Source organism: Chiloscyllium plagiosum, unplaced genomic scaffold (genome assembly GCF_037043375.1).
Source record: "Chiloscyllium plagiosum isolate Xiang-an unplaced genomic scaffold, Cpla_swu_hap1 HiC_scaffold_20, whole genome shotgun sequence".
Lineage (NCBI taxonomy): Eukaryota > Metazoa > Chordata > Chondrichthyes > Orectolobiformes > Hemiscylliidae > Chiloscyllium > Chiloscyllium plagiosum.
The window spans coordinates 65048778-65073124 of NW_028270158.1; the positions used below are offsets into that span (position 1 = coordinate 65048778).

General features: G+C 44.1%; 1 protein-coding gene across 1 annotated transcript; it reads left to right on the forward strand.

Annotated features, from left to right (window-relative positions):
- The first annotated feature begins 1557 nt into the window (after window positions 1–1557).
- On the forward strand, window positions 1558–24347 carry LOC122560474 (grifin). Its single transcript, XM_043711112.2, has 4 exons — window positions 1558–1584; window positions 7380–7459; window positions 17941–18103; window positions 23643–24347. Exons 1-4 carry the CDS (start codon window positions 1573–1575, stop codon window positions 23805–23807), a joined length of 420 nt encoding a protein of 139 aa, XP_043567047.1. The 5' UTR covers window positions 1558–1572; the 3' UTR covers window positions 23808–24347.

Consider the following 24347-nt stretch of genomic DNA (forward strand, 5'->3'; position numbering starts at 1 on the left):
AGTCTGGCATCTTCCTGACCACATCATCTTGGATATCTCAGAGTCATTTAAAATAGTTTTTCCACTTCAGAACACAGAACAGTATAGCACAAGAATGGGCCCTTCAGCTCACAATGTTGCGGAGGAAGGTTCAAAAGAGATGTAAAGGGTGATTTTGTTTTCATACGGAGATGGTAGGTGTTTGGAGAGCGCTGACAGGGGAGGTGGGAGAAGTAGATGTGTTAGGGGCATGCAAGGAATGGAGGGATATGGACCAAGGGAGGGCAGAAGGGATTAGTTTAAATTGAAGCATGTGCGGCACAACATCACAAGCCAAAGGGCCTGTTTCTGTGTTGTACTGTTCTATGTTCCACACAAACAGTCCCCTGAGGGTAGAATTGAATCCACGTCACTGGCTCTGTGAGGTAGCAATGCTAACCACTGAGCCACCATACCACAGTGGTGGATGCTGAAGAGCTTGGAGAGTAACATCAGTCTTTGAGGAGGAAGATGAGGGCATTGACCAGGAGAAACATCCCCTCCAACACGAGAGATTGCAACAGCAACAGGCACAGCAAGTCAGACTGGACATCACGAACACTCATTTCCAGTTGGATATGAGCTGACCATAGTAATTATTATCATGAGCAATAATTTGTTATGACACAAAAGGTCTCTGTTTGTTCCCAGAAGCAAAGGCAGTATTTGTTCTTTTTCTTTGTTTTTGCTGTTGCTCATTAAAAGTTAATGTTTTCAACAAATTGAATAAAGGCTTTCCAGTATGTGATGCTCCCACATGAACAATGAGAAGATGTTATCCTGAGCACTAGAGGAAGAGTAGCACTCCCTTAGACAGTATTCTAACATGGTGTGAAGCTAAGGACAGGTAGCCTGTGTACCTTGATTCTTGTAGTTGCAGTTACAAAGACAATTGAACAAATGGATGATGTAGTAAAGCAGTCAAACATTTATAAAAAGTGAGCTTGTATTTCCAATGAAGAGACACCATGTGCCTTCGGAAGCTTTTGTTTTACATTCCCCTCTCACCATGTGCACTGTGAAAGGGAGATCTGGGCTGGCAGTGGTTGACCTAGTGGAGAGCTGAGATTTTAATACGGTCCTGGAAATCATGAGATGTCCCAGCTGTGGCAAGCACCTGATATCTCGAGCAGGGCATCGTCAGGCATAGTAAGATGAGCAATGGAGAATTCTTTCTCACTAACAGATGAAATTCTCCAAAATTGACACTTAGTGTATTTTTGGTAAATTTCAGCCCTTTCTCATAAATTACTTATCAGGCAGCAAGACCACCCATGGGTACCATTTGACTGATCTGGGGGAGGGCAGGGTTGAAGCACTGGTTTCCAGTGTAGTCATTCCTATCTATTCTCCTTTCAACAAAAGGTTTTAAGTCTGTTTCACAGCCACAGACTAAACACAGCTTTCCTGTGTTTGGCACACATCTCCCTGCATCTGCTTTGTCAGGTCAGTAATCCTGTCCCACGTGGTACCAATCCGTCTTTATATTTGCTTCCCAGCTGGAACCGGCGTGAGACCAGATTCTCAGTGTACAGCTGGATCAGAACAGACACAATGGCTTTAAAGGTGAGTGTCAAGTTTCTAACATCTCCAGCTCCACAGCTGAACTACTTATTGACTGCACCAGGTCCCTTAGCACTTGTTTGTTTAGGCAGTTGTTAGATGGGTAATATGAGGTGCATTCCACAATGAAACTTTTTCTTCCATTCATTGTACCAAAGTGCAGTTTTATTACTGCTAAAAACAGTGTGGAAGTAATTGTTTCAAATAAAGCCAAAATTTATTGAAAAGGAATAAGGAAGGTGAATAAGTATACGAAAATGGGAAGTTAACCAGCGGACTTAATAGTTTAATTGTATTGTTTAGTGAGAGTTTTCAACTTAAAATAAAATAGAATTTACAGATGAGTTTTTTTTTATTCAGGGGTCAAAGGCTAGGCCAGTATTTATTGCAAAGAGGGCAGTTAGGAGTTAATCACATTGCTGTGGGTCTGGAATCAAGTATGGACCAAAACCAGGTAAAAACAGCAGATTTTCCTCCCTGAAGGACATAATACTCAGGCTATAGCTTTAAATACTATTAGCATGTAGATGACATTTAGTCTTTTAAAAAAATCTTTCATATCGATATGGATGTCTCTGATAAGGTCATCATTTGTTGTCCTGAAGAAGGTGGCCAGGATGGAACACTGTATATTTCCAACTCTGGGTGGGGATTGGCTTGGAGGGGGTGTCTTGGATGGTTTGCACATGCATCTTCTAACTTCCTATTTCTAGGTGGTAGAAATCACAGCTTTAGAACTTGTTACCTAAGGAGCCTTGGTGAGGCATTGCAGTAAAACTTGTAGATGCTGTACACAGTTGTTACTATGTGAGTGGTGGAGGGAGTGGATGTTTGTGGATGTGGTGCCAACCGAATGAGATGCTTTGACCTGAATGGTGTCAATTTTTTGAGTATTGTTGAAGCTGCATTCGTTTACGCAAATGGGGAGTATTCCATCACACTCCTGAATTGTGCCTTGTAGATGGTGGACAGGCATTGAAGAGTCCAAGCCTCTGACCTGCAGCTGTAGGATGTTAAGGAAAATTACGGTGGATTCAAAGTGATACCATAAGTCACTATTTTTCATCCACAGCCCTATCCTGGTCTCGCTGGTATAGGATATGTAATTGCTGCATCATCTCTGGAGGTATTTTGATGTTCCTATCTAGTGACAGGTAGTACCCTAAAGCAGATGACATAAATGGTGGAAGTATTGTGAACTGAGAGGAGGATAGTGACAGACTTCAAAAGGACATAAGCTTGTGGACAGATGGCAGATGAAGTTTAATGTAGAGAAGTGTGAATTGAAACATTTTGATGAGGAAGAAAAAGGCTATAGGAACAAAGAGACCTGAGGGATATACCAAATTATAGATATTGGCAAGGCCAGGTCGTAAAGTGGTCAAAAAGATTAATGGGACCTTTCTAAATAGCAACCAGCATGTAGCATGAAAATAAGGGGAATCCTATCAGGCATTGAATTGGGAGAAAGTGAAGACTGCAGATGCTGGAGTAGGGCTGAAGAAGGGCTTATGCCCGAATCGTCGATTCTCCTGCTCCTCGAATGCTGCTTGGCCTGCTGTGTTTTTCCAGCACTACATTTTTCAACCCAGGCATTGAATTGGCCTGAGCTGGAGAATTGTGTCCACCTCTGGCCTCCCACTTCAGGAAGGATGGGATGTTGGAGGAGGTACAGAAAATATTCACGAGAAAGGTTTCAGATGGTGAAGCTCAGACTCCTCTCTGAGAGCTCAAATGGAAGTGTCATAGGGGGCTACAGCACAGAAAAAGGCCCTTCAGCCCATCAAGTCTGTGCCAATCAAAAACAAGCACTGAACTATTTTAATCCCATTTTCCAGCACTTGGGTCCACAACCTTGTATGCTTTGGCACCACAAGTGCACGTCTAAATATTTCCTAAGGAGAAAGTGAGGACTGCAGATGCTGGGGATCAGAGTCAAGACGTGTGGTGCTGGAAAAGCACAGCCGGTCAAGCAGCATCCAAGGAGCAGGAGAGTTGATGTTTTGAACATAAGCTCTTCATCAGGAATGTTGGGGATTGGGAGGGGAATGAGTGATAAATAGGAGGGTGGGGGTGGGGGGAATGTGATAGGCAGATGAAGGTGGGGGTAAAGGTGATAGACTGGAGCGGATAGGTGGGAAAGGAGATAGACAGGGAGGACAGTTTAAGAGAGGGTTGGATCTGGGATAAGGTTGGAGGAGGGGAGGTCAGGAAACTGGTTTCAATAACCACACATACACATTTCTATATATACAGCCACATATGGATATAAACTTTGATGGCAATTTCTGCAAAAGAATCATTTCACCCCCTAACGCAGTGTGAACTTGCATGCTAATTTATAACTGCTTAAATGCCACATTGTTGAACAATTTCATTTGGCTTCTGGGAGGTAACAAATTATTGAAGCATGCATTGCTGTGAGGCAGAAGCTAAATCCCTGAATGGAATAATCAATGTCGAATTCTGTAGCCCTGCCTACTCAACTGAGAATGACACCAAGGCTCCCCTCAGGGCTCGATATAAGGTTAGAGTCAATGTCAGTGATTTTACATCAATGAAGCTGGATCCTGCTGAGGATGTGAATATATTCAAATATTATCTCAGGCATTGATCTGACTACTCCCAATGATACTGCAAATCAATGCTTCCCAAGATTTTCTTCAACATTTCTCATTCAATGCAGATTCAAAAACATTTAGCCTGAGGCAAATTAGAATGTAATATATTCAGTGCCATCGAACATATATTCACTTGTGTTAATGCACGGATATAAAACTAAACTGAATGCCTATAAATATTGCAAATGTCTTTAATGTTTCGTGGCACCCGGATCATCAATATTAATTCAATTGATTGACTTGCAGTAAATGATAATAACAATCTAGTTTTTGTTTACAACTTGTGGTTGTAGGCTCTTCAGTATATTACATTTCTTCCAGATTGTAACCTTATGCATTGTCAAATACTATATATGCTACAACATTACACATGGTACACTGTTAGATGTGATACAATACTACACATTATACTGTTGTGTGTAAATTATTACAACCCACACTTTAATTATGAAATCTCAGGCAATCATATACTGAAATAGTTATTTAAACTTGATTGCATGTAGCAACCAAAATAAAATCCCTCAAGTAAGCAAGTTAAGCCTCACAACCCAACTTAGCGATTACCTGATTAAGGGCGAAATTTAGCTATGATTCCAACCAACAACTCTGGGGATATCCAAAGCTTGATTCTTGTACAGTGTGGTTCTCTAGAGTTATACTGTTGAAGAAACCCAAAGTTGAATTCTTTCAGGATTTGATGTCCTGTTAATTTTTGGAGTGTCATTATTTATGATACTTCTGAAGTCACCAAGCTTGCAGCTTGCTTTTTCATCAGGAGTAGCTTGTCTGTTCCTTGTTACATTCAGGGTTAACTGTCTGTTCCAAACACAGCCATTAACTCCGTAAATTCTTCTGTGGGGCAATCATTTAACTTCGTGGCATAAGGCAACCATTTATCAAATGGTTGTTAAAACAGTTTGTTATGTAGCTTTGACTCCTTTTTATTTCCCAGGGATAATTAATTAGCATAGCATGCTTTTAATTTCTTATTCTTTATCTCAGGAAAGAGTTAATTCCCGAAAGTTATTGCTGATTCTTTCAATCCATGAACAGCTAGTAAAGTTCTGAACTTTACATATCACTATACACACTTTATATTGAGAAAGCAGATCTGTGATCCAATACGACGATGGTGACTTTTCCAGTATACACTATTACACATTATACAATATATAAGAACATAAAATCGGACTTTTAAACAAAGAAACATGTTTTAAAGTTTGGACGATTCAGACACATGTAGCACTTGAATTATTGTTTCCTGCTGATTCCCAGGAAGTGAGTGTGGAAGGAAGGACCTGATGTTCCTAAAAGATGATTGTGAGCTGTGTTTGATCAGCTCCCTGGTGTGGTGTTACCATGGAGACACTTTACCAATGGCATGGCTGGATGTGGGGCGGGCTGCCTGTTCAAAGAAAAGGGTACAGGCCCGTTAAGAGGGGCATTAAAGCCTGATACCAGCCTTTTGTAACCCAGTGAAAGTCTGGCAGGATTAAGGCTGATCAGGCAATGATGGTGCTACATGTGAAGAAAGTAGCCCCCAGGACTCCAGCAATATCCCTGGAGTGTACACGGTCCTTTTATAATTACAAATTATGCTTTGCTGTGGACTGGCTATGGGCCCAGGTCCCTCCTTCAGGTGGGCCACCAAAACTCCATGTAGAAATGGATGGTTCCTCTGGGCCTGCCTTGCTCTCAGCTATCACTGAGCCTTGATTGTGAGTAGATTTCCCCCCACCAACCCTTTCTTTCTCCTGTCTACAGGTTGTCCACTCCTGCTGCTGAATTGCCACCTCTGCCAGTCAAACTGCCCTGACCACCTATCCCTGGCACAGTGAGGAACCTTAGGACAAGGAGGCTTGGAGCTTCATCTTCCCAGAGTTCCCAGGTTTATCGCATGTGCCCTAGTGTTCACACACACTGGCCCCACCCTGTGCCTGTTACAGCGGCACGGTGGCACAGTGGTTAGCACTGCTGCCTCACAGCGCCAGAGACCCGGGTTCAATTCCCGCCTCAGGCGACTGACTGTGTGGAGTTTGCACAACTCCCCGTGTCTGCGTGGGTTTCCTCCGGGTGCTCCGGTTTCCTCTCACAATCCAAAGATGTGCAGATCAGGTGAATTGGCCATGCTAAATTGCCCGTAGTATTAGGTAATGGGTAAATGGAGGGGAATGGGTCTGGGTGGGTTGAGCTTCGGCGGGTCGGTGTGGACTTGTTGGGCTGAAGGGCCTGTTTCCACACTGTAATCTAATCTAATAAAATCTAATCTGTTAAAATCAATGCCATGACAGAGAGCAGTGCTAGTGCTCTGAAGTTGTTGAACTCAGTGCTGAGAGCTGAAGGCTGTATGGTCCTCAGCAGAAAATGAGGGGATGTTTCTCCAGCCTACATTGATCTTTGCTGGGACACTGAAGTAGGCCTGCAATGGAAATGTTAGCATGAGAGGAAGATGGTACTCTAAAATAGAAAGTGACTGGAAGGTAGGAGTCAATCCTGCAGACAGAACAGGGCAGTCGCGTGAGGCATATTTGGTTTTATCAATGTGGAGAAGTCACCTCTACTTCATCTACACCCTTTTCTTGAGGGTGGCATGGTGATTCAGTAATGAGCTGAACTGGTTTGCAGAACCAGGGACCAAGGTTCAGTTTCATGCTCAGGCTTAGTCAGGTGTGAAGTTTGCACATTCTTCCCATATCTGTGTGGGTTTCCTCCAGGTGCTCCAGATTCCACCCACAGTCCAGAGACGTGCAGGCTAGGTGGGTTAGCCATGGGAAATGCAGGGATGGGGGGAGACGGTGAGTCTGGGTGAGATGCTGTTCAGAGGTTCAGTGTGGACTTGATGGGTGAAATGGTTCGCTTTCACAATGTAGGGATTTTAAAACACCTTCTCCATTTGTTCTATTTGCTCTTCCTCCCTCCCTTTTTCTCATACTCATCATTTTTCCAACTCTGCTTAATTCAAAAAGAGAGTCATATTGGACTTGAAATGTTAATTCTGTCTCTACTCTTTACAGATGCTGCCTGAAATGCTGAGGTTTTTTCAACACTTTCTGTTTTCAGTTCAGACCTTGAGCATTCGTGGTATTTTACTTCAGAAAGAGTTGTGTGTATATTTGCATATTTAAATGGAAATGGATTTTTTGGATTAAATGTTGTTAACCGTTCTGTTTCTGGCAGTTTGAAGCCGTGTGTCCTGAGGGCCTGTGTCCTGGTTGGAATGTGACTCTGAAGGGTGAACCAAGTCTAGAAGCCAAAAGGTAATGTGGGAAGATGCGAAGTTGTTAAATTTGCAACAAGGAACAAAAGAACAGTGTATTATTTAAATGGAGAAAAGCTGCAGAAGGTTGCTACACAAAGGAACGTGGGATTACTTGTGCACAATCACAGAAAGCTAATACACGGGTGCAGCAGGTAATCAGAAAAACTAATAAAATGTTGGCCCTTATTTCGAGAGGGTTGGGGCATAATAGAAAGGAAGTGTTACCGCAATTGTGTAAGGTGCTGGTGAGGCCACATCTGGAGTACTGTGAACAGTTTTGAGCCCCTTATTTAAGGAAAGATATTATTTCATTGGAAGCAGTACAGAGAATGTTCACTAGGTTGGTCCCTTGCATGAAGGGATTGTCTTATGAGTAAAGATTAAACAGCTTGGAACTCTACTTACTGGAGTTAGAACAATGAGAGGTGATCTGAATGTAATGTACAGGATTCTTAAGGGGCCTAGCAGGGTAAATGCTGAGAGGATCTTTCCTCTTACCAGAAAGTCTAGGTCCAATGGGCATAATCTCAGAATAAAGGGGTAGCAATTTAAGCCAGCGATGAGGAGGAATTTCTTCCCTCAGAAGGTTGTGAGTATTTGGAACTCCTTGCCACAGAGAGCTGTAAGGGCTGAGTCCTTGTTTGTGAGGCTGGATCCAAACACAGCTCGCATCATCTTATAGGAACACCAGGCCCTTTTTTAAGGCTAAAATAGATAGATTCTTGATCAGTTGAGGAATCAAGAGTTATGGAGAAAATGCAGGAAAGTAGAAGCAAAGCGTGTTAAATCAACAATTGAATGGTAAGCAGGTTCAAGCGGCCAAATGGCCTACACCTGTTCTTATTTTTTATTATCTTAAGAGAGGGCTATCTGCTACAATCACCATAGATTCTGATAGCTGGCATTGACCCATGCTGCCTTGAAGTGAAGGGAACCCAATCTGTACCATGACAAAGAACTCTGTTCACACATCAGCAGGAATTTGAAGCCATTCTGTAGATGAGCTTGGGTTTCTAAGGTGTGTAAGTGTGGACCCAAGCAGACCAAGTTTGGCTTATCCTTGACCCCTCTGAGATTGCTCCCTGAATCCCATCATTGAGGCGCACACATCTGAAAGGGGTGAAAGATTATTAAGGATATGTTAGAATTTAACATTGAGATCAGTTGTGATCTTACTGAGTGGAACAACAGACTCAGAGGGCCAAGTGACCTATTCTTGTTCCTTGTCCAAATATGTTCTTATTGATTGATTGGTTTATTGCCACGGGTACCCAAGTACAGTGAAAAGCTTAATTTACAAGCAGTACAGGCAGTTTATAGTAAGCGGAGATGTATAGATGAAAGGTTGTAAAAACAAATCAAGGCTTGTGCTAGGTCAGATCGACGTTAGAAAGATTGGCATTATGTGAGTTTAGAGAGTCCATTCATCAGTCTAATAATGGCTGGGAAGGAACTGTTCCTGAACTAGTTGCTGTGTGTATTCAAGTTTCTGTATCTCCTACCTGATGGAAGAGGTTGCAGGAGAGCATTACTGGAGTGCAATGATTAGATTATATTACATTACAGTGTGGAAACAGGCCCTTCGGCCCAACAAGTCCACACCGACCCACCGAAGCGCAACCCACCCATACCCCTACATTTACCCCTTACCTAACACTATGGGCAATTTAGCATGGCCAATTCACCTGACCTGCACATCTTTGGACTGTGGGAGGAAACCGGAGCACCCGGAGGAAACCCACGCAGACACGGGGAGAATGTGCAAACTCCACACAGTCAGTCACCTGAGGCGGGAATTGAACCCGGGTCTCTGGCGCTGTGAGGCAACAGTGCTAACCACTGTGCCACCGTGCCGCCCAAAACCCTTTGAAGATGTTGACAGCCTTTCCATGGCAACATGACTCCGTAAATGGAGTCCACGGATGGAACGCTGGCTTCTGTGATGGTCTGGGCTGTGCACAAAACCACCTGTAGTTTCTTGTGGCAGAGCAGTTGCCATATCATGGCATTGTGCATCTAAACAGAATGCTTTCAATGGTGCCTCTGTAGAAGTTGGTGAGGGTCCTTATGAACATGCCAAATTTCCTGAACCACCTGAGAAAGAAGAGCTGTTGTTGCGCCTTCTCGACTGCTGCATCTACATGGGAAGTCTAGGACCGGTTGCAGGTACTCCAAGGAACCTGATGCTCTCCACCCTCTCAGCCTCAGCTCCATTGCTGTAAATGGGGGCGTATTCTCCTCCTTTCTTTCTGAAGTCAATAACCAGTTCGTTAGTTTTGCCGACATTGAGAGAGAGGTCGTTCTTGCTGCACCACATCACCAAGCCCTCTATTTCCCTTCTGTATTTGGACTTGCCATTGTTTGATACCGTCCTATTATGGTGGTGCATCAGCGAACTTGTAGATGGTGTTCATTCGGAATTTAGGGAACTGAAGATGCATCCTTGATGGGATGGGGGGCTTAAGTGTTGAAGTTATTGTGGAGGAGGTGCAGTTACCTATCTTCACTGGTTGCGGTCTGTGGGTCAGGAAGCTAGGGATCCAGTTGCAGATGGCTGAGCAGACTAAGGTCATGGAATTTTGAGATCAGTCGAGAGGGGGCGATGGTTTGAAGGCAGAGCTGTAAGCAATGAGGAGGAATCTGACATAGGTATCTTTGTTGTCCAGATGTTCCAGGGATAAGGTGCAGGGCGAGGGATTTGGTATCCGCTGTGGACCTATTATGTTGGTAGGCAAATTGTTGGGGAATCAATATGTGTGTATCACTCTTTTCAGCTCCTTGTCTTTTCATCTTTGCACTATCATGAGATTTATGTCAATACTGACATCAATAGAAGACAGGACACCAGTCTAGAATCAGCATTTGCAGAGAGAGGTCTCAGAACCTGCACTAGAGAGCTGTATTTGAGAACCTACAATGTACAGGTGTAAATAAAGAAGTGTTACTGTAGATAGTCAGGATTCGGAGATGCTGGTGTTGGACTGGGGTGTACAAAGTTAAAAATCACACAACATCAGGTTATAGTCCAACAGGTTTAATTGGAAGCACACTAGCTTTCGGAGCGACACTCCTTCATCAGGTGATTGTCTGATCACCTGATCAATCACCTGATGAAGGAGCGACGCTCCGAAAGCTAGTGTGCTTCCAATTAAACCTGTTGGACTATAACCTGATGTTGTGTGATTTTTAACTTACTGTAGATAGGGACTTTATGCACCTTACTTAATGATAAGAGCACCCTCACAGACAGACAATGTGTGGATACCCACAGCTTGAGATACTCCAGACTGGAATCTCAATGTATAGGCAGCAGGATTGGCTTAAATCACAATTTGAAAACATCTCCATATTTTGTCATTCTCTGTCCCAATTGAGATAAGGAAGGAGCAGGGACCTGAAGATCATCTTCCAGCCATCTACAGAGCTTGAGGCACTGTATACTAGTCCGGTTTTTGGAGATAGGATGAAGGGAGAAATATTCTCTCAACCAGGTGGCCACTCTAAGCTCAGGTGAGTGGTCAAGAACATAACTATCTTGGGGGGATAGTGTAGTGAGAGGGGACCTTCTACAGAATTCTACTCACTCAAACTCCAGATCCATGTGTGATCTGGAGTTACTGTATGCACATGCTCAGCAGATATTCTTGGAGCAAAGATATAATTAACCCTTTATTCCACGGTGCACTTAAGTCCTTCTAATCTTGCCCATTCAAATTCATGGAGAAAGTGAGGACTGCAGATGCTGGAGATCAGAGCTGAAAATGTGTTGCTGGAAAAGCGCAGCAGGTCAGGCAGCATCCAAGGAGCAGGAGAATCGACGTTTCGGGCATGAGCCCTTCTTCAGGAATGAGGAGAGTGTGCCAAGCAGGTTAAGATAAAAGGTAGGGAGGAGGGACTTGGGGGAGAGGCGTTGGAAATGCGATAGGTGGAAGGAGGTTAAGGTGAGGGTGATAGGCTGGAGTGGGGGTGGGGCAGAGAGGTCAGGAAGAAGATTGCAGGTTAGGAAGGTGGTGCTGAGTTCGAGGGTTGGGACTGAGACAAGGTGGGGGGAGGGGAAATGAGGAAACTGGGGAAATCTGAGTTCATCCCTTGTGGTTGGAGGGTTCTTAGGCGGAAGATGAGGCGCTCTTCCTCCAGCTGTCGTGTTGCTGTGGTCTGGCGATGGAGGAGTCCAAGGACCTGCATGCCCTTGGTGGAGTGGGAGGGGGAGTTGAAGTGTTGAGCCACGGGGTAAAGTTGGGTTGGTTGGTCAGGGTGTCCCAGAGGTGTTCTCTGAAACATTCCGCAAGTAGGCGGCCTGTCTCCCCAATATAGAGGAGGCCACATCGGGTGCAGCGGATGCAGTAAATGATGTGTGTGGAGGTGCAGGTGAATTTGTGGCGGATATGGTAGGATCCCTTGGGGCCTTGGAGGGAAGTAAGGGGGGAGGTGTGGGCTCAAGTTTTGCATTTCTTGCGGTTGCAGGGGAAGGTGCCAGGAGTGGAGGTTGGGTTGGTGGGGGGTGTGGACCTGACGAGGGAGTCACGGAGGGAGTGGTCTTTTCAGAGCACTGATAGGGGAGGGGAGGGAAATATATCCCTGGTGGTGGGGTCCGTTTGGAGGAGGCGGAAATGACGACAGATGATACGATGTATGTGGAGGTTGGTGGGGTGGTAAGTGAGGACCAGTGGGGTTCTTTCCTGGTGGTGACTGGAGGGGTGGGGCTCAAGGACAGAGGAGCGGGAAGTGGAGGAGATGTGGTGGAGAGCATCGTCGATCATGTCTGGTGGGAAATTGCGGTCTTTGAAGAAGGAGCGCATCTGGGTTGTACGGTATTGGAACTGGTCCTCCTGGGAGCAGATACGGCGGAGACAAAGGAATTGGGAATATGGGATGGCATTTTTACAGGGGGCAGGGTGGGAGGAGGTGTAGTCTAGGTAGCTGTGGGAGTCGGTCGGTTTATAGTAAATGTCCGTGTTGATTCGGTCGCCCGAGATAGAAATAGAGAGGTCTAGGAAGGGGATGGAGGAGTCTGAGATGGTCCAGGAAAATTTGAGGTCGGGGTGGAAGGTGTTGGTAAAGTGGATGAACTGTTCAACCTCCTCGTGGGAGCACGAGGCAGCATCGATACAGTCATCGATGGAGTAGAGGAAAAGGTGGGGGGTGGTGCCAGTGTAGCTGCGGAAGATGGACTGTTCCACATATCCTATGAAGAGGCAGGCATAGCTGGGACCCATGCGGGTGCCCATGGCTACTCCTTTGGTTTGGAGGAAGTGGGAGGATTGGAAAGAGACGTTGTTCAGAGTGAGGACCAGTTCAGTCAGTCGAAGGAGGGTGTCAGTGGAAGGGTACTGGTTGGTACGGCGGGAAAGGAAGAAACGAGGGCTTTGAGTCCATCATGATGAGGGATGGAGGTGTACAGGGACTGGATGTCCATGATGAAGATAAGTCTTTGGGGACCGGTGAAGCGAAAATCATGGAGGAGGTGGAGGGCGTGGGTGGTGTCCCGAACGTGGGGCGGGGGGGAGTTCTTGGACTAAAGGGGACAGGACCGTGTCGAGGTATGCAGAGGTTAGTTCGGTTGGGCAGGAGCAGGCTGAGACAATGGGTCGGCCGGGGCTGTCAGGTTCGTGGATTTTGGGCAGGAGGTAGAAACGGGCGGTGCGGGGTTGTTGGACTATGAGGTTGGAGGCGGTGGATGGGAGATCCCCTGAGGTGATGAGGTTATTGATGGTCTGGGAGATGATGGTTTGGTGGTGGGATATTCAGTGCAAGGTGGTGCACTAAGGTGAGAAGAGTTGCCTTGAGGAACTGGAATTGTCCAGTTTAATGTTGGGGGGGGGGGGGGGTGGATGGCGGTTTTTGCCGTTGGTTGTTAAATGGGTGGACAGTTGGAATTGAAGTGAATACCACAACATTGAGAGGAACCAGGCACCAGTATAGTCCACTGCTGATGCCTTGGCCCCATGTCAAGTTCAACCTCCTCGGAATTGTCTGTCAGAGGGAATATCAAGATGGCAGCGCTGGCAAGGCAGGCAGCATTTGGGCTACTGGGCCTGTCCACTCCAGACTGACCACTTCCTCCCTTCTTTCTTACCAATTTTGTCTTCTTTCCATTTCCTTTTATTCATCTTCTTCCTGCCAGCGGCAGTGGAAAAACACAGTAAAATACATATTTTTGCTCAAAGTGTTGTTAAATGAGAACAGTCAACAGTTAAAATCAGAAGGAAATACCTTTATAATTTGACAAATTCATTGAATTTGAATTGACAGGAATGTTGCAAACAGAAATGTAGCACTCAGTGCTAAGGTGTGAGTGTATGGAAGGGAGTCAAACTGAAAAAGACAGACCATGACACCGTGAAAGATAGCAGTCACATGTTGATGCTGCATCCAAAAGCTGACAGCATTGTTTATTCTTCAAAATCTGTAGAAAGGCTTGTTTATCACCTTACGCAAAGACATCAGATGTTGTTTGGGAAGAGTTGTTATTAAAGAGCCTTGCCGAGAGTGCCCAAGATAACAGCAGCAGCAGATTGAAGCTGAAGCATTCAGGAAATGGCAAAAAAAGCTGGAACCCTCAGCAGGTCAGGTAGTGCCTGTGGAGTAGGAGTGAGTGTTAACATCGCCGATCGATGACCTTTCGCCTGGAGCGGAAGTTGAAACCAGTCTGCAGTGTAAAGCTCAGCATCACCCAATACAATAACTTCACCACCAGGAGACTGAGAGCCCCATTTATAAATGTTACAGCTAATCGATTTACTGAACGCCTGCACTCTCCTATCTTATATATATTTTTGAATTCACTGATGTTCTGAATAGGAATCAGTGGGTTTCTGAGTGTAAACATGCCCCTAGAAAAACATGTTTCTAATTCGTTCCAGTACTCAATGCAAGAATTTGCCTATAAACAGCAGTTATGTGACTCTGATGGAGGTGGGGAGGGACCGGGTTGTGGGGTTGCTATGCAGCTTTGAGTTTGTGAACCCAGCAGAATGAGTTTGCCACGCTTTATGTCACATTAACACTGCTATCTGCTTACCATGCCTGGGAGGAGTCTCTTCATCACAGAAGTGGCAGGAGGAGGGGTGATGATCAATAAGATGGCCATCAGGTACTTTGCTCCCATGTCAAGAACTAACCTCTGAGCAGGAAGCTTGACTTTACGGGCTGCCCCTTGTTAATGCCTTGTAAATTAACATCATCCTTTTTCCTAACCCTAACCATAATGCTAACCCTAAACCTGACCCTAATTCTAACCCTAACCCTAGCTCTAGCTCTAATCCCAACTAACCCTAACTTAACCTTCACCCCAGCCCTATTCCTAATCCTAAAATGACCCTAAACCTAACCCTAAACCTAACTTTAATGCTCTTCACCCAATTAACCCTAAACCACAGGCGAGAAAGTAGCAGTCCCTATGGAAGGCAAATGTCCTCGATCTGCCCCAGTCATGGGGTGATCTGGTGTATGGTGGGGTGGAGTGGGATATTTGACAGGGGAGCTGACCACTGAGGCCATGACATTGTGTGGTCTCTGAACCCCGGGTTTCCACTGTCTGTTCCTGAAAGTCACCCACCTTACCCACTGCCCCAGGACTGTGGCAATGCTATGGTCATCAGCCTCATGTCTAAGGTACACTGTGAATGCCAGCCTCTGTTTGACCAGCAGCTTAGGGCAGGGCAGGATATCACTGTCCCAGGAAGTGAGGCACGGAAAAGCCCACCAGGTGACCATGAGTTCCTGATAGGCACAATGTCTGAGTTGGCATTTCCTTCTTGTTGTTAGTGTGAAGTATGCTCGTAGGCCCAGGAAAGGCAACAGAAACAAATCCAGAATATAAACATCCCAGGAACAGAAACAGCCCAGGAATGGTGGTTCAGCAATTGACACACACATGGTACCTGGGTTCAATTCTTTCTTTGGGCAACTGTCTGTGTAGAGTTTGCATGTTCTTCCCCGTGTCTGTGTGGGTTTCCTTTGGGTGCTCCTCCCACAGTACAAAGATGGGTGGATTGACCATGGTAAATTGCTCATAGTGCACAGGGATTTGCAGGCTAGGTGAGTTAGCTGTGGGAATTGCAGGATGGGGTTCTGTTAAATGCTCTTTGGACAGCTGGTGCAGACTTGATGGGCTGAATGTAGAGATTCTATCATTGTAAAATAGTGGAACAGAAACAAGCCATGGAGCATCAGCAGGGGACCAAGGAGGAGGAGGAGCACTAACCTGAGGGGAGAGGCCACATCTGCAGGGCTCCTCAGAATGAGTTGGTGGCATTGGAGGACCAGGGTCTTCCAACCCCCAATTTATGTAGGAACATAGCCCTTCGTGTCTGATCCACCATTCAATGAAGTTAAGGGTGATCTGTGACCTAACTCGGTATACCTGCCTTTAGCCCATACCCCTTCGCTTACCAAAAATGTATCTGTCTTAGGTTTAAAATTAACAATTGATCTAGTATCCACTGCTGTTTGTGGAACATAGTTTCAAACTTTCACTGCATTTAACTTCACACTATCTCCCCTTTTTAGTTTCAACATGGATAATCTCGCACTTGCTTACATGGCTGTGCCCATTCACCTAGCCATTGCAGTGTTACTGTTGACATCAGTATTCGAAAAGTCAATGTCAAGATTTATGGATTCATAGATTTGTTGAACCACTTTTGCTTGAATTCATTTCAGTTGCTGACTGGCAGCATTCAGAATGGGAGACTTGATTTTCTCCTTTAGCTGTTGTGTAAAGGTGTTTAAATTGTCTTTCTCAGAGCTCTGACCCTCATAACATAGGAGTCCATGCAATAGGAGGTCAGACCATTAACACATAATTCCCCTGAAATCTTGGAAAGGGAAAATAGAAATACGTCCTGTCTTTTTTTAAACCATCACATTCACATTACAAAATACTGACAGGAGATTATAAATTCACTTTATGCAGTAGAGAATCACCACGGTGCAGAAAGAGACCATTTTGTCCATGAAGTCTGCACCAACCTTCTACCCAGATCCATCCCGCTATCTTATAATCCTGCATTTCCCATGGCCAATCGACCCTAACCTGGACATCATTGGACATTGGAAAGAAACCCACACTAACACAGGCGGGATATGGTAAACTCAATAGTCACCTGAGGGTGGACTTGAACTCAGGTCTCTGGTGCTGTGATGCAGCAGTACTACTCACTGAGTCACCACATTACATGTATGTGACCCCTTTGAAGCTTCTTTGAGACCTCACCAGATTAGACTGAGTCCACAGTTGCTTTCTCTTCAGGCAGCCACTGAAATTACATTTGCTGTCAACCTTTGACCTGGTGGCCATTTAAAATAAAAAAACACGCCTGTTATAATGAATGTTCAGTTTGTTTATTGGAGCTGTGGTCATGATAATTGTTACAGAGACTTTGAGATGAACCAGATGTCAGATCTCACTCATGAAGTCATAGAGTCATACAACATTGAAATAGACCCATCGGTACAACCAGTCCGTGCCAACCATAATCCCACACTAACTAGTCCCACCTGCCTGCATTTGGCCCATATCTTTCCAAATATTTCTTATTCATGTACTTATTCAAATGTCTTTGAAATGTTGTATCTGTATCCGCATCTACCACTTTCTCTGGAAGTTCAGTCCATACACAAACTGTTCTTTGTGTAAAAGAATTGCTCCTCATGTCATTTATACATTTTTTGCCATTCACCTTATCTATGCCATTCATGCCTTTATAGAACTCTATAAACCTCCTACACTCCAGTGACAAAAGATCCAGCATCTCCTTATAACTCAAAGCCTCTTTGAGTTATAAGGAGATATCCTGGTAATTTTTTTCTGAGCCCTCTTCAGTTTAACAATATCCTTCCTATTACAGGGCAATTAGAACTGCACACTGTACTCCAGACAAGGTCTCACCAGTGTCCTTCACAACCTCAACATGTCATCCCAACTCCAAACTCAAAGGTCTGAACAATTAAGGCAAACATGCTAACCACCTTCTGAGTTGTTCTGCTCACAATCCATGACAGCATCATAGTGGGTAGTGCTCAAATGGACTCTTTCAGAGTCATATACTGTACTAATCCAGTGAACAACTGATCCATTCAGATTTTGTCAATCCGAGGGTCAATCCATCATTCCCAGTGTGAGATATTGGTGGGAAGATTCACAGTTTCCCTCAATGTTTTGGAGCTGCGAAAAAGAATATGAGTCACAGTTGTCCATCCCACTTTAGTAGCTATTGAGTCAATCTGAAGGGACTGCCCAACTGAGTTGAATAACTTATGAGCATTCACAGCCAAAGGTTTCAAATGAATTATAATGATCAGTGCCCATGGAAACGTGCACTGACAGAAAAATAATGACAAAGGAAGTGCAGGAGCAGGATGAAAATTGCCAAGGGAAAGAAGGATATGGTTTTGTCCTTAATGAATGAGGTGATCAATTTAAAGTGAAAATTGAAGAACAGAATTACAGTCTAACTGTGTGTTCTCCACTGATAGGTTTGAAATCAATTTTGTGCGCGACAGTACTGAAGAAATAGCATTCCATTTTAACCCACGTTTTACTGAGTCATCACTGGTGTGTAATTCCTACCTGGCTAACAAGTGGGGTAAGGAGGAACGAGTCACCTCATGTCCACTTGAGGTTGAGGAGCCATTCCAGGTAAATCATCTGGCGTTTCATGCATTATTAATTTTTAAAAGAAAATGTCACTTTTGCAGCCTAGGCTTTGCTCTGGCTTATTGGAGGGAGGGTGGTTTTTATAGAAGATTGAGGCAAAGCACCTGATGTCATACTAGGATGACTGAACTGATCCTGTTCGACTGTCTCAGGCTGAATATCATTGTGCATACACTTCTGCTGATAATATGGTGGGGCCCAGCTAGGAATTTTTTTATTGTGGTGGTTAGGAAGGGTCAGGTATACCCTCCATCATATTAGAAAGATTGCCGAAGCACTGATACCTTTTGTTAAGACTTTTTGTTTAAGACTTAGCTCAAAGTCTAAACATTAGCACACATATCTCTGCACCATATTATCTCATTGGTTACTTCAGAAGTGGTGTAATATTTAGTTATTTGAGTATTAACTCTACATGCTACATGAATGTGAGGGGATCTCAACTCTGATCCTTAGTCTGTGTTGAATCAATTGAACTTTTCATAGAGTTAGATTGAAATCATAAACCATTCCATCCAATCAGGCCACACTGCCTTCATGCAGCAATGTCCTAATTTCCTGCACCTGTTCCCTTCCCATCAGCCTTTACTCCTGTCCTTCAAGCAACCTTCGAACCTATCCTTAAATATTGGCATCAGCAATTTCCACAAAGTCAACAATATTCGATTATCTTCATCCAAAGGTGGAAGAAGCAGAGTTTGTGAATAATTTTCAGGCATTCTTGATAATCAAGGGGGAACTTAAAGGTAATAAAATTGGGTAGGAGGCAGTATTATGGAGCAATCACATCAGCCAGAAGCTTATTGAAAGGCAGAGCAGGCTCAAGGGGCTGAATGGCTTACTCTTGCTCCTAATTCAGATGTTTTTATCAGAGTGATCAGAGAAAATAAACTTTTGCATTTATGTAGCACCTTTCAGGTGTGCAAGGTATCTTAAACTCTTCTGCAACCAATAACAGGTTGAAGTGTAGTAACTGTTTGGACATTGGAAACAAGCCAGCCAATCTCAACAAATCTCCCACCAACAGCAATCTGGTAGTGAGATCATCTGCTTTACATGTTCATTGAGGGATGAAATCCAGTGCCACAATCCAATTCCCATTCTTCTTCAAATACTGTACTGGTGTCTTCAAGCTCCTTGTGAGAAAAAAGCTTAATCAGAAGTCACATGCAAGTTTCCTGATTCCATTAAATCCAATAAGAATCAGGCACAGATTCTAACATGATCCTATTCTAGATGCATAGCAGACTACTTCTGTGGCAACAAGCTTCAGTGCAGACATGGTGCAGCGATGTTGAACACTGTATTTTGCAATTGAGCATTAGATGGGAGCAATGAGAGGCTGGAGAGAGCACGGTTCTGACAGCTCCCCATTTTATCCCCTCAGGGAATCTCCTGATTTCTTTGCAAACCATGTATTGTCACAGAGCAGCTACTCTGTACAGCTCTGTAAGGGGGCAGCATCTCACCACAGGGCTATAAATTTTTCAGTGAAGGTCTGTAAATGCAACAGAAACAGAACAGGAAGGACAAATGTCTGGAGCATTTTACACGGATATATGGTGCCAAAAATAAATTAAATGCAGTAATCACTTTCACATTGACAGAGTGATTTTGACGTACGAGCAGGGCTCACAATCTTCACCAAGAGACTTACACAGATGTACAACAGCAGCTTTGGACAATTACACTCTTTAAACACTGGATTCCTCTCAATTGTTCTTAAAGCAGCTTAACTGCCAGCAGATACAAGGTAGACTGTGAACAGATTGGGCATGTATTGTATGCCATGTGGCCATATTTTGTAGCGTCTGTGCACTACTCTTCCTTCTTCTCATCCACAATTGGTGTGATATACCATTTGGTTTACTCATGTCCTTTAGGGAAGCAAATCCTTACCCACTCCATATTATTCTAAGTCTTTGGGCCTGCCTGCTATTGGGTGTGACCGACATGTAACTACAAAGCCATGTGGACTGGGTAATTCTTAACTCTGTAATAGCCTTGCCAGGCATTCAGCTTGATGGCAATTTGGAAGAGGGACAACTGTTGGCCTTTCCAACCATGTCCGTGTCTGAGAATAAATTAAAAATAAACTTTGTGTCTCAGCCAAGCAAATCATCACAGCTTCTGAAAAGATTGAGAAAATTCCCATCCAGTTGATAAATGGAGCATGTAAGTGTTCATTTCAATGATCTTTCCTGTGAAATATTTGCTAATGGTGAAGAGAAAATTCAGGCCAGGCATAATAAATCTTTTTTAACCCCTACTGTGCTAGTGTTTCCCACAGCCTCACAGCTAACTGGGCAAGAATGTTCCCCTGTTTTCCATTGAAACCTCCTTACTATATCTGAATCCTGACCATGGTTTCTGAGATCCAGCTCATCAGCATGATCCGCCCACAGGCAGCTGCATTGACAGGCTGCCTCTGGGAACCCTGTGCTACAGATCAAGAATCCACCCCAGTGTCTCCAACCTGGCCACCCACCCACTGTTTCCTACAGAGTGTCAGCAATGTTCACTGACTTCAGGCCTTCCATGAGCAGTGGGGCCTAAAGAGGCCAGGGAACAACAAATGATCGCTCGATATGAAACTGTAAGTTTCCTTTATGCTTCGAATTTCATCACAGTGCCCCTTAGGTAGTCTGCCCTAATTTTTTGTCAATTTATTTAAATAGTAAGTGAAACTCATAGCCTTCTGACACAATAACAAGCCTGCTAACAACTGAGAAGCTCGTAACTGTCTTCAGATGTTTTAAAATTGTCACAATGTGATCATTAAAGATGATCATTGTCATCAGTATGATTATTGAGATGGATTAGCGTCTTCTGCCTATTCAACATCAATCACATCACAGATATACATTGAACCAGTACCACTTTGCTGCAGGTGAAAGCCATTCACAACAAACATTTAGAACGATAAATGAAAGCCAGCCATTCAGCCTGTGATTTTAAGCACCAACAATTGCCCTGTAAGAAGCTTGTCCTTCCTCCTTCATCTTCGCTTCTCCACCCAATGGCAGGTCTCACCCATGGCTTCAGAGACCCACAGTGAAGTTAGTGAAACTGGAGCAGAGATCAGATGCCCTGATGTTGGCAACAATCTGATTCATGCTGGCTATCCAGCCAGCTGAGCTAACCGGTCTCACTGGAAGAGTTGGAGTTGCAGTGGCAACATGCGTTTTCCAAGGGCATCACAGTGGCTACGGGTTAGTACTGCCGCCTCACAGCACCAGAGTTTGATTCCACCTTAGGTATCTCTCTGTGCAGAGTTTGCATAATCCTCCCGTGTTTGTGTGGGTATCCTCCAGGTGCTCCGGTTTCCTCCCACAGTCCAAAGATGTGCAGGTTTGCTGGAATGGCGATGCTAAATGGCCCATAATATCCAGGGATGTGTAGGTTAAGTGGATTAATCATGTGATATGCAGGGTTAAGGGGTGTGAGTCTCTTCAGAGGATCAGTGTGGACTTGACGGGCCGAATGTCCTGCTTCTGTTCTGAAGTGATCCTGTGATCACCGTGATAGCACATAGTGATGAAGAGGCTCCACACATCTGTCCATAACATGGCTGACCAGGAATCTCTCACTTACTGCCTGCCATTGGCCATTATTGGAAAGATTAAAGGGTGATCCTCAACCTGTTTATTCAGATTCTGAATGTAACAATCTTGTCCATCATGTCCTGGAGTGGGACTTGAATATGGGATCTGGTTCAGAGGCAGACTCATGATTCACTTTCCCACAAGACCCCATCCATCAATTTACAGACAACTTCATTCACTTTAGTTCACTCATTGAGGGAAGTTAGGTTCAAAAAATAGGCAGGGTATATTGCTAAATATCACAACCAAGCTGTAGATGACCTGTGATCATCACAATGGGTGATCTAACCGTTATTGAAATGAGGCCTTCAATGGAGACAGGGTGTTTTTTGTCAACCTCTGCCACAGCTTATCAAACAAAAAAGACCAAATTTCAACTGTGTTGAATGCACTGCAACATTCCCTGTGTTACCCATGACAACACCTCATTGAAAATGAAACAGGTATTATTTCCCACAAACAGAAATACTACAAACACATATTAGGACCATTAGCATCTTGGAGAGTCTCGAACCAGAAGGCATAGTTTCAGAATAAAGGGGTGCCAATTTAAGACTGAGCTGAGGAGGAATTTCTTCTCTCAGAGGATTGTGAGTCCTTGGAACTCCTTGCCACTGAGAGCTGTGGGGGGTGGGGGTTAGAGTCATTTTGTATATTTAAAGCTGAATTAGATAGATTCTTGATCAGCAGAGGAGTCAAGGGTTATGAGTGGAAGACAGGAAAGTAGACGTGAGGAATGTTAGATCAGCCATGATGCTGTTGACTGGTGGAGCAGGCCCGCGGGATTGAATGTCCTATGTCTGTTGCTATTTCTTGTGGCTTTGTGCAGTCATTTGAAAGTGAAAGCTCATGGAGGGATTCTTCATGAGAATTGGCAAGTTCACATAGAATATCTGCTAGAAACAACTGAACCACATAACATAGGCTGGGGGGGTGGGGGGGGTCAGTGATGGGGGCACATTAGGCGAGATTGTTGGAGAACCTGGCATTGTTGATCAATTTTGATGCCAAACTGATAGAAATCCCCCATGGTGAGCTAAATGTGAAGGCCCCAGGCCTCAGTCCCAGGAGCCATTAGTATGTGGTAGAGCTATGCCCGACCCAAAAGCAGGGACGGGGAGGAGGATACCAGCAAATGCAATGCAAAGACTTCACACAGCATCTGACAGATCATTCCTGCTCCCGACCTATCCTCAGAAAATTTGGATACCTTAGTCTAGCCCTTTTAGGCACTCTAGGGATTTCCATCAGCTCTGGCAATCAGAGTTTCATTCCCTTGGACTTTCCCAAATTCTGAGCTCAAGATTTGCCACAGCATCCTTGACATCACATGTTTGAATGTAAAGTATATCCTCTACCTGCCTTATCCTAGAGCCGCATTATGGCTCAGTGGTTAGCACTGCTGCCTCACAGTGCCCGGGACCCAGGTTCAATCCCACTTAGGGGCAACTATCTGTGTGGAGTTTGCATGTTCTCTCTGTGTCTGTGTGAGTTTCTTCCCACAGTCCAAAAGTGTGCAGCTTAGGTGAATTAGCCATGCTAAATTGCCCATAGCATCCAGGGATGTGCAGAGCATGTGGATTAGCCATGGGAGATGCAGGGTTAGGGGGATGGGCCTGGGAGGGATGCTCTTCAGAGGGCTGGTATGGACTTGCTAGCCTGTTTCCACACTGTAGGGATCTATCTCATCGATACTTTGAGATTAGTAATGATGGAGACATTGGGAAGGCAGTCCCATCTGTTGGCATTGCTATCTTAATGAATCACATTTACACACAGAAGTCTGGGTTAAAATCTATCCTTCTGTAAGATAAATTCAGTGAATGTTATTATATTTCAAATTGCAATCTTAATTAATTTGAGCTAATATTCCTAGCTTCAAGATTTTCACCTATTTTGTTCTGTTTGTATGTTAGGTTGATATTTATTCTGATGAGGAATATTTTCATGTCCTGCTTGATGGGACTGCTGTTTGTCAGTTCAAACATCGCATTGAGGAACTCAGTTCTATCACCAAGATGCAGGTGCTGCATGATGTCAATGTTTCCTCAGTAGAATTTACCAAAAAAGCCTTTTGGTAATTGTCATGTGAAAGCCAGGAATGAAGAGATGCTCATATCAAATAAATCGAGATAAGGAAAGTTCGACTTTGGACACTACAGTGTTCATGAAAAGGAAAAACCTGTTTATGAACTGTCGAGTCTTATTGAAAAATTATATCAAAACAAGATCCGATTATGTTGATCCATATACGGCAGTGACCTACTTCAAAAGATCAAAAACACCAATGGCTTATATGCATTGTTGACTGAAACCTTACACTTACATTTACAACTTGTACTAGTATAACTAAAATATCCATTCAGCAAGCTGAGCTGGAGAGAAAATAAACTCCTTTTTACAGGTAAAGAAAATAAAATGTAACAAGTAGTTATTAAAATAATTATGAATTTGATGACACATTGATCATTAGACATATTGTTAAAATATTTTCCTTCACACATAAGGGGCTAGGAACAGTTTCTTATCATTATCTTAAATACAATTCTTTACAGTATATTGTGTATATGAATCAACATGTATCTCAATGATATAAAGGAATACTTTGGATTTACTTTTAA

Bases quoted from the DNA above. Each gene is read 5' to 3' on its own strand.
- LOC122560474 (XM_043711112.2), top strand. The intron at 7,460-17,940 runs GTAATGTGGGAA...CTCCACTGATAG, and splicing joins CCAAGTCTAGAAGCCAAAAG to GTTTGAAATCAATTTTGTGC. The intron at 18,104-23,642 runs GTAAATCATCTG...TTTGTATGTTAG, and splicing joins AGGTTGAGGAGCCATTCCAG to GTTGATATTTATTCTGATGA.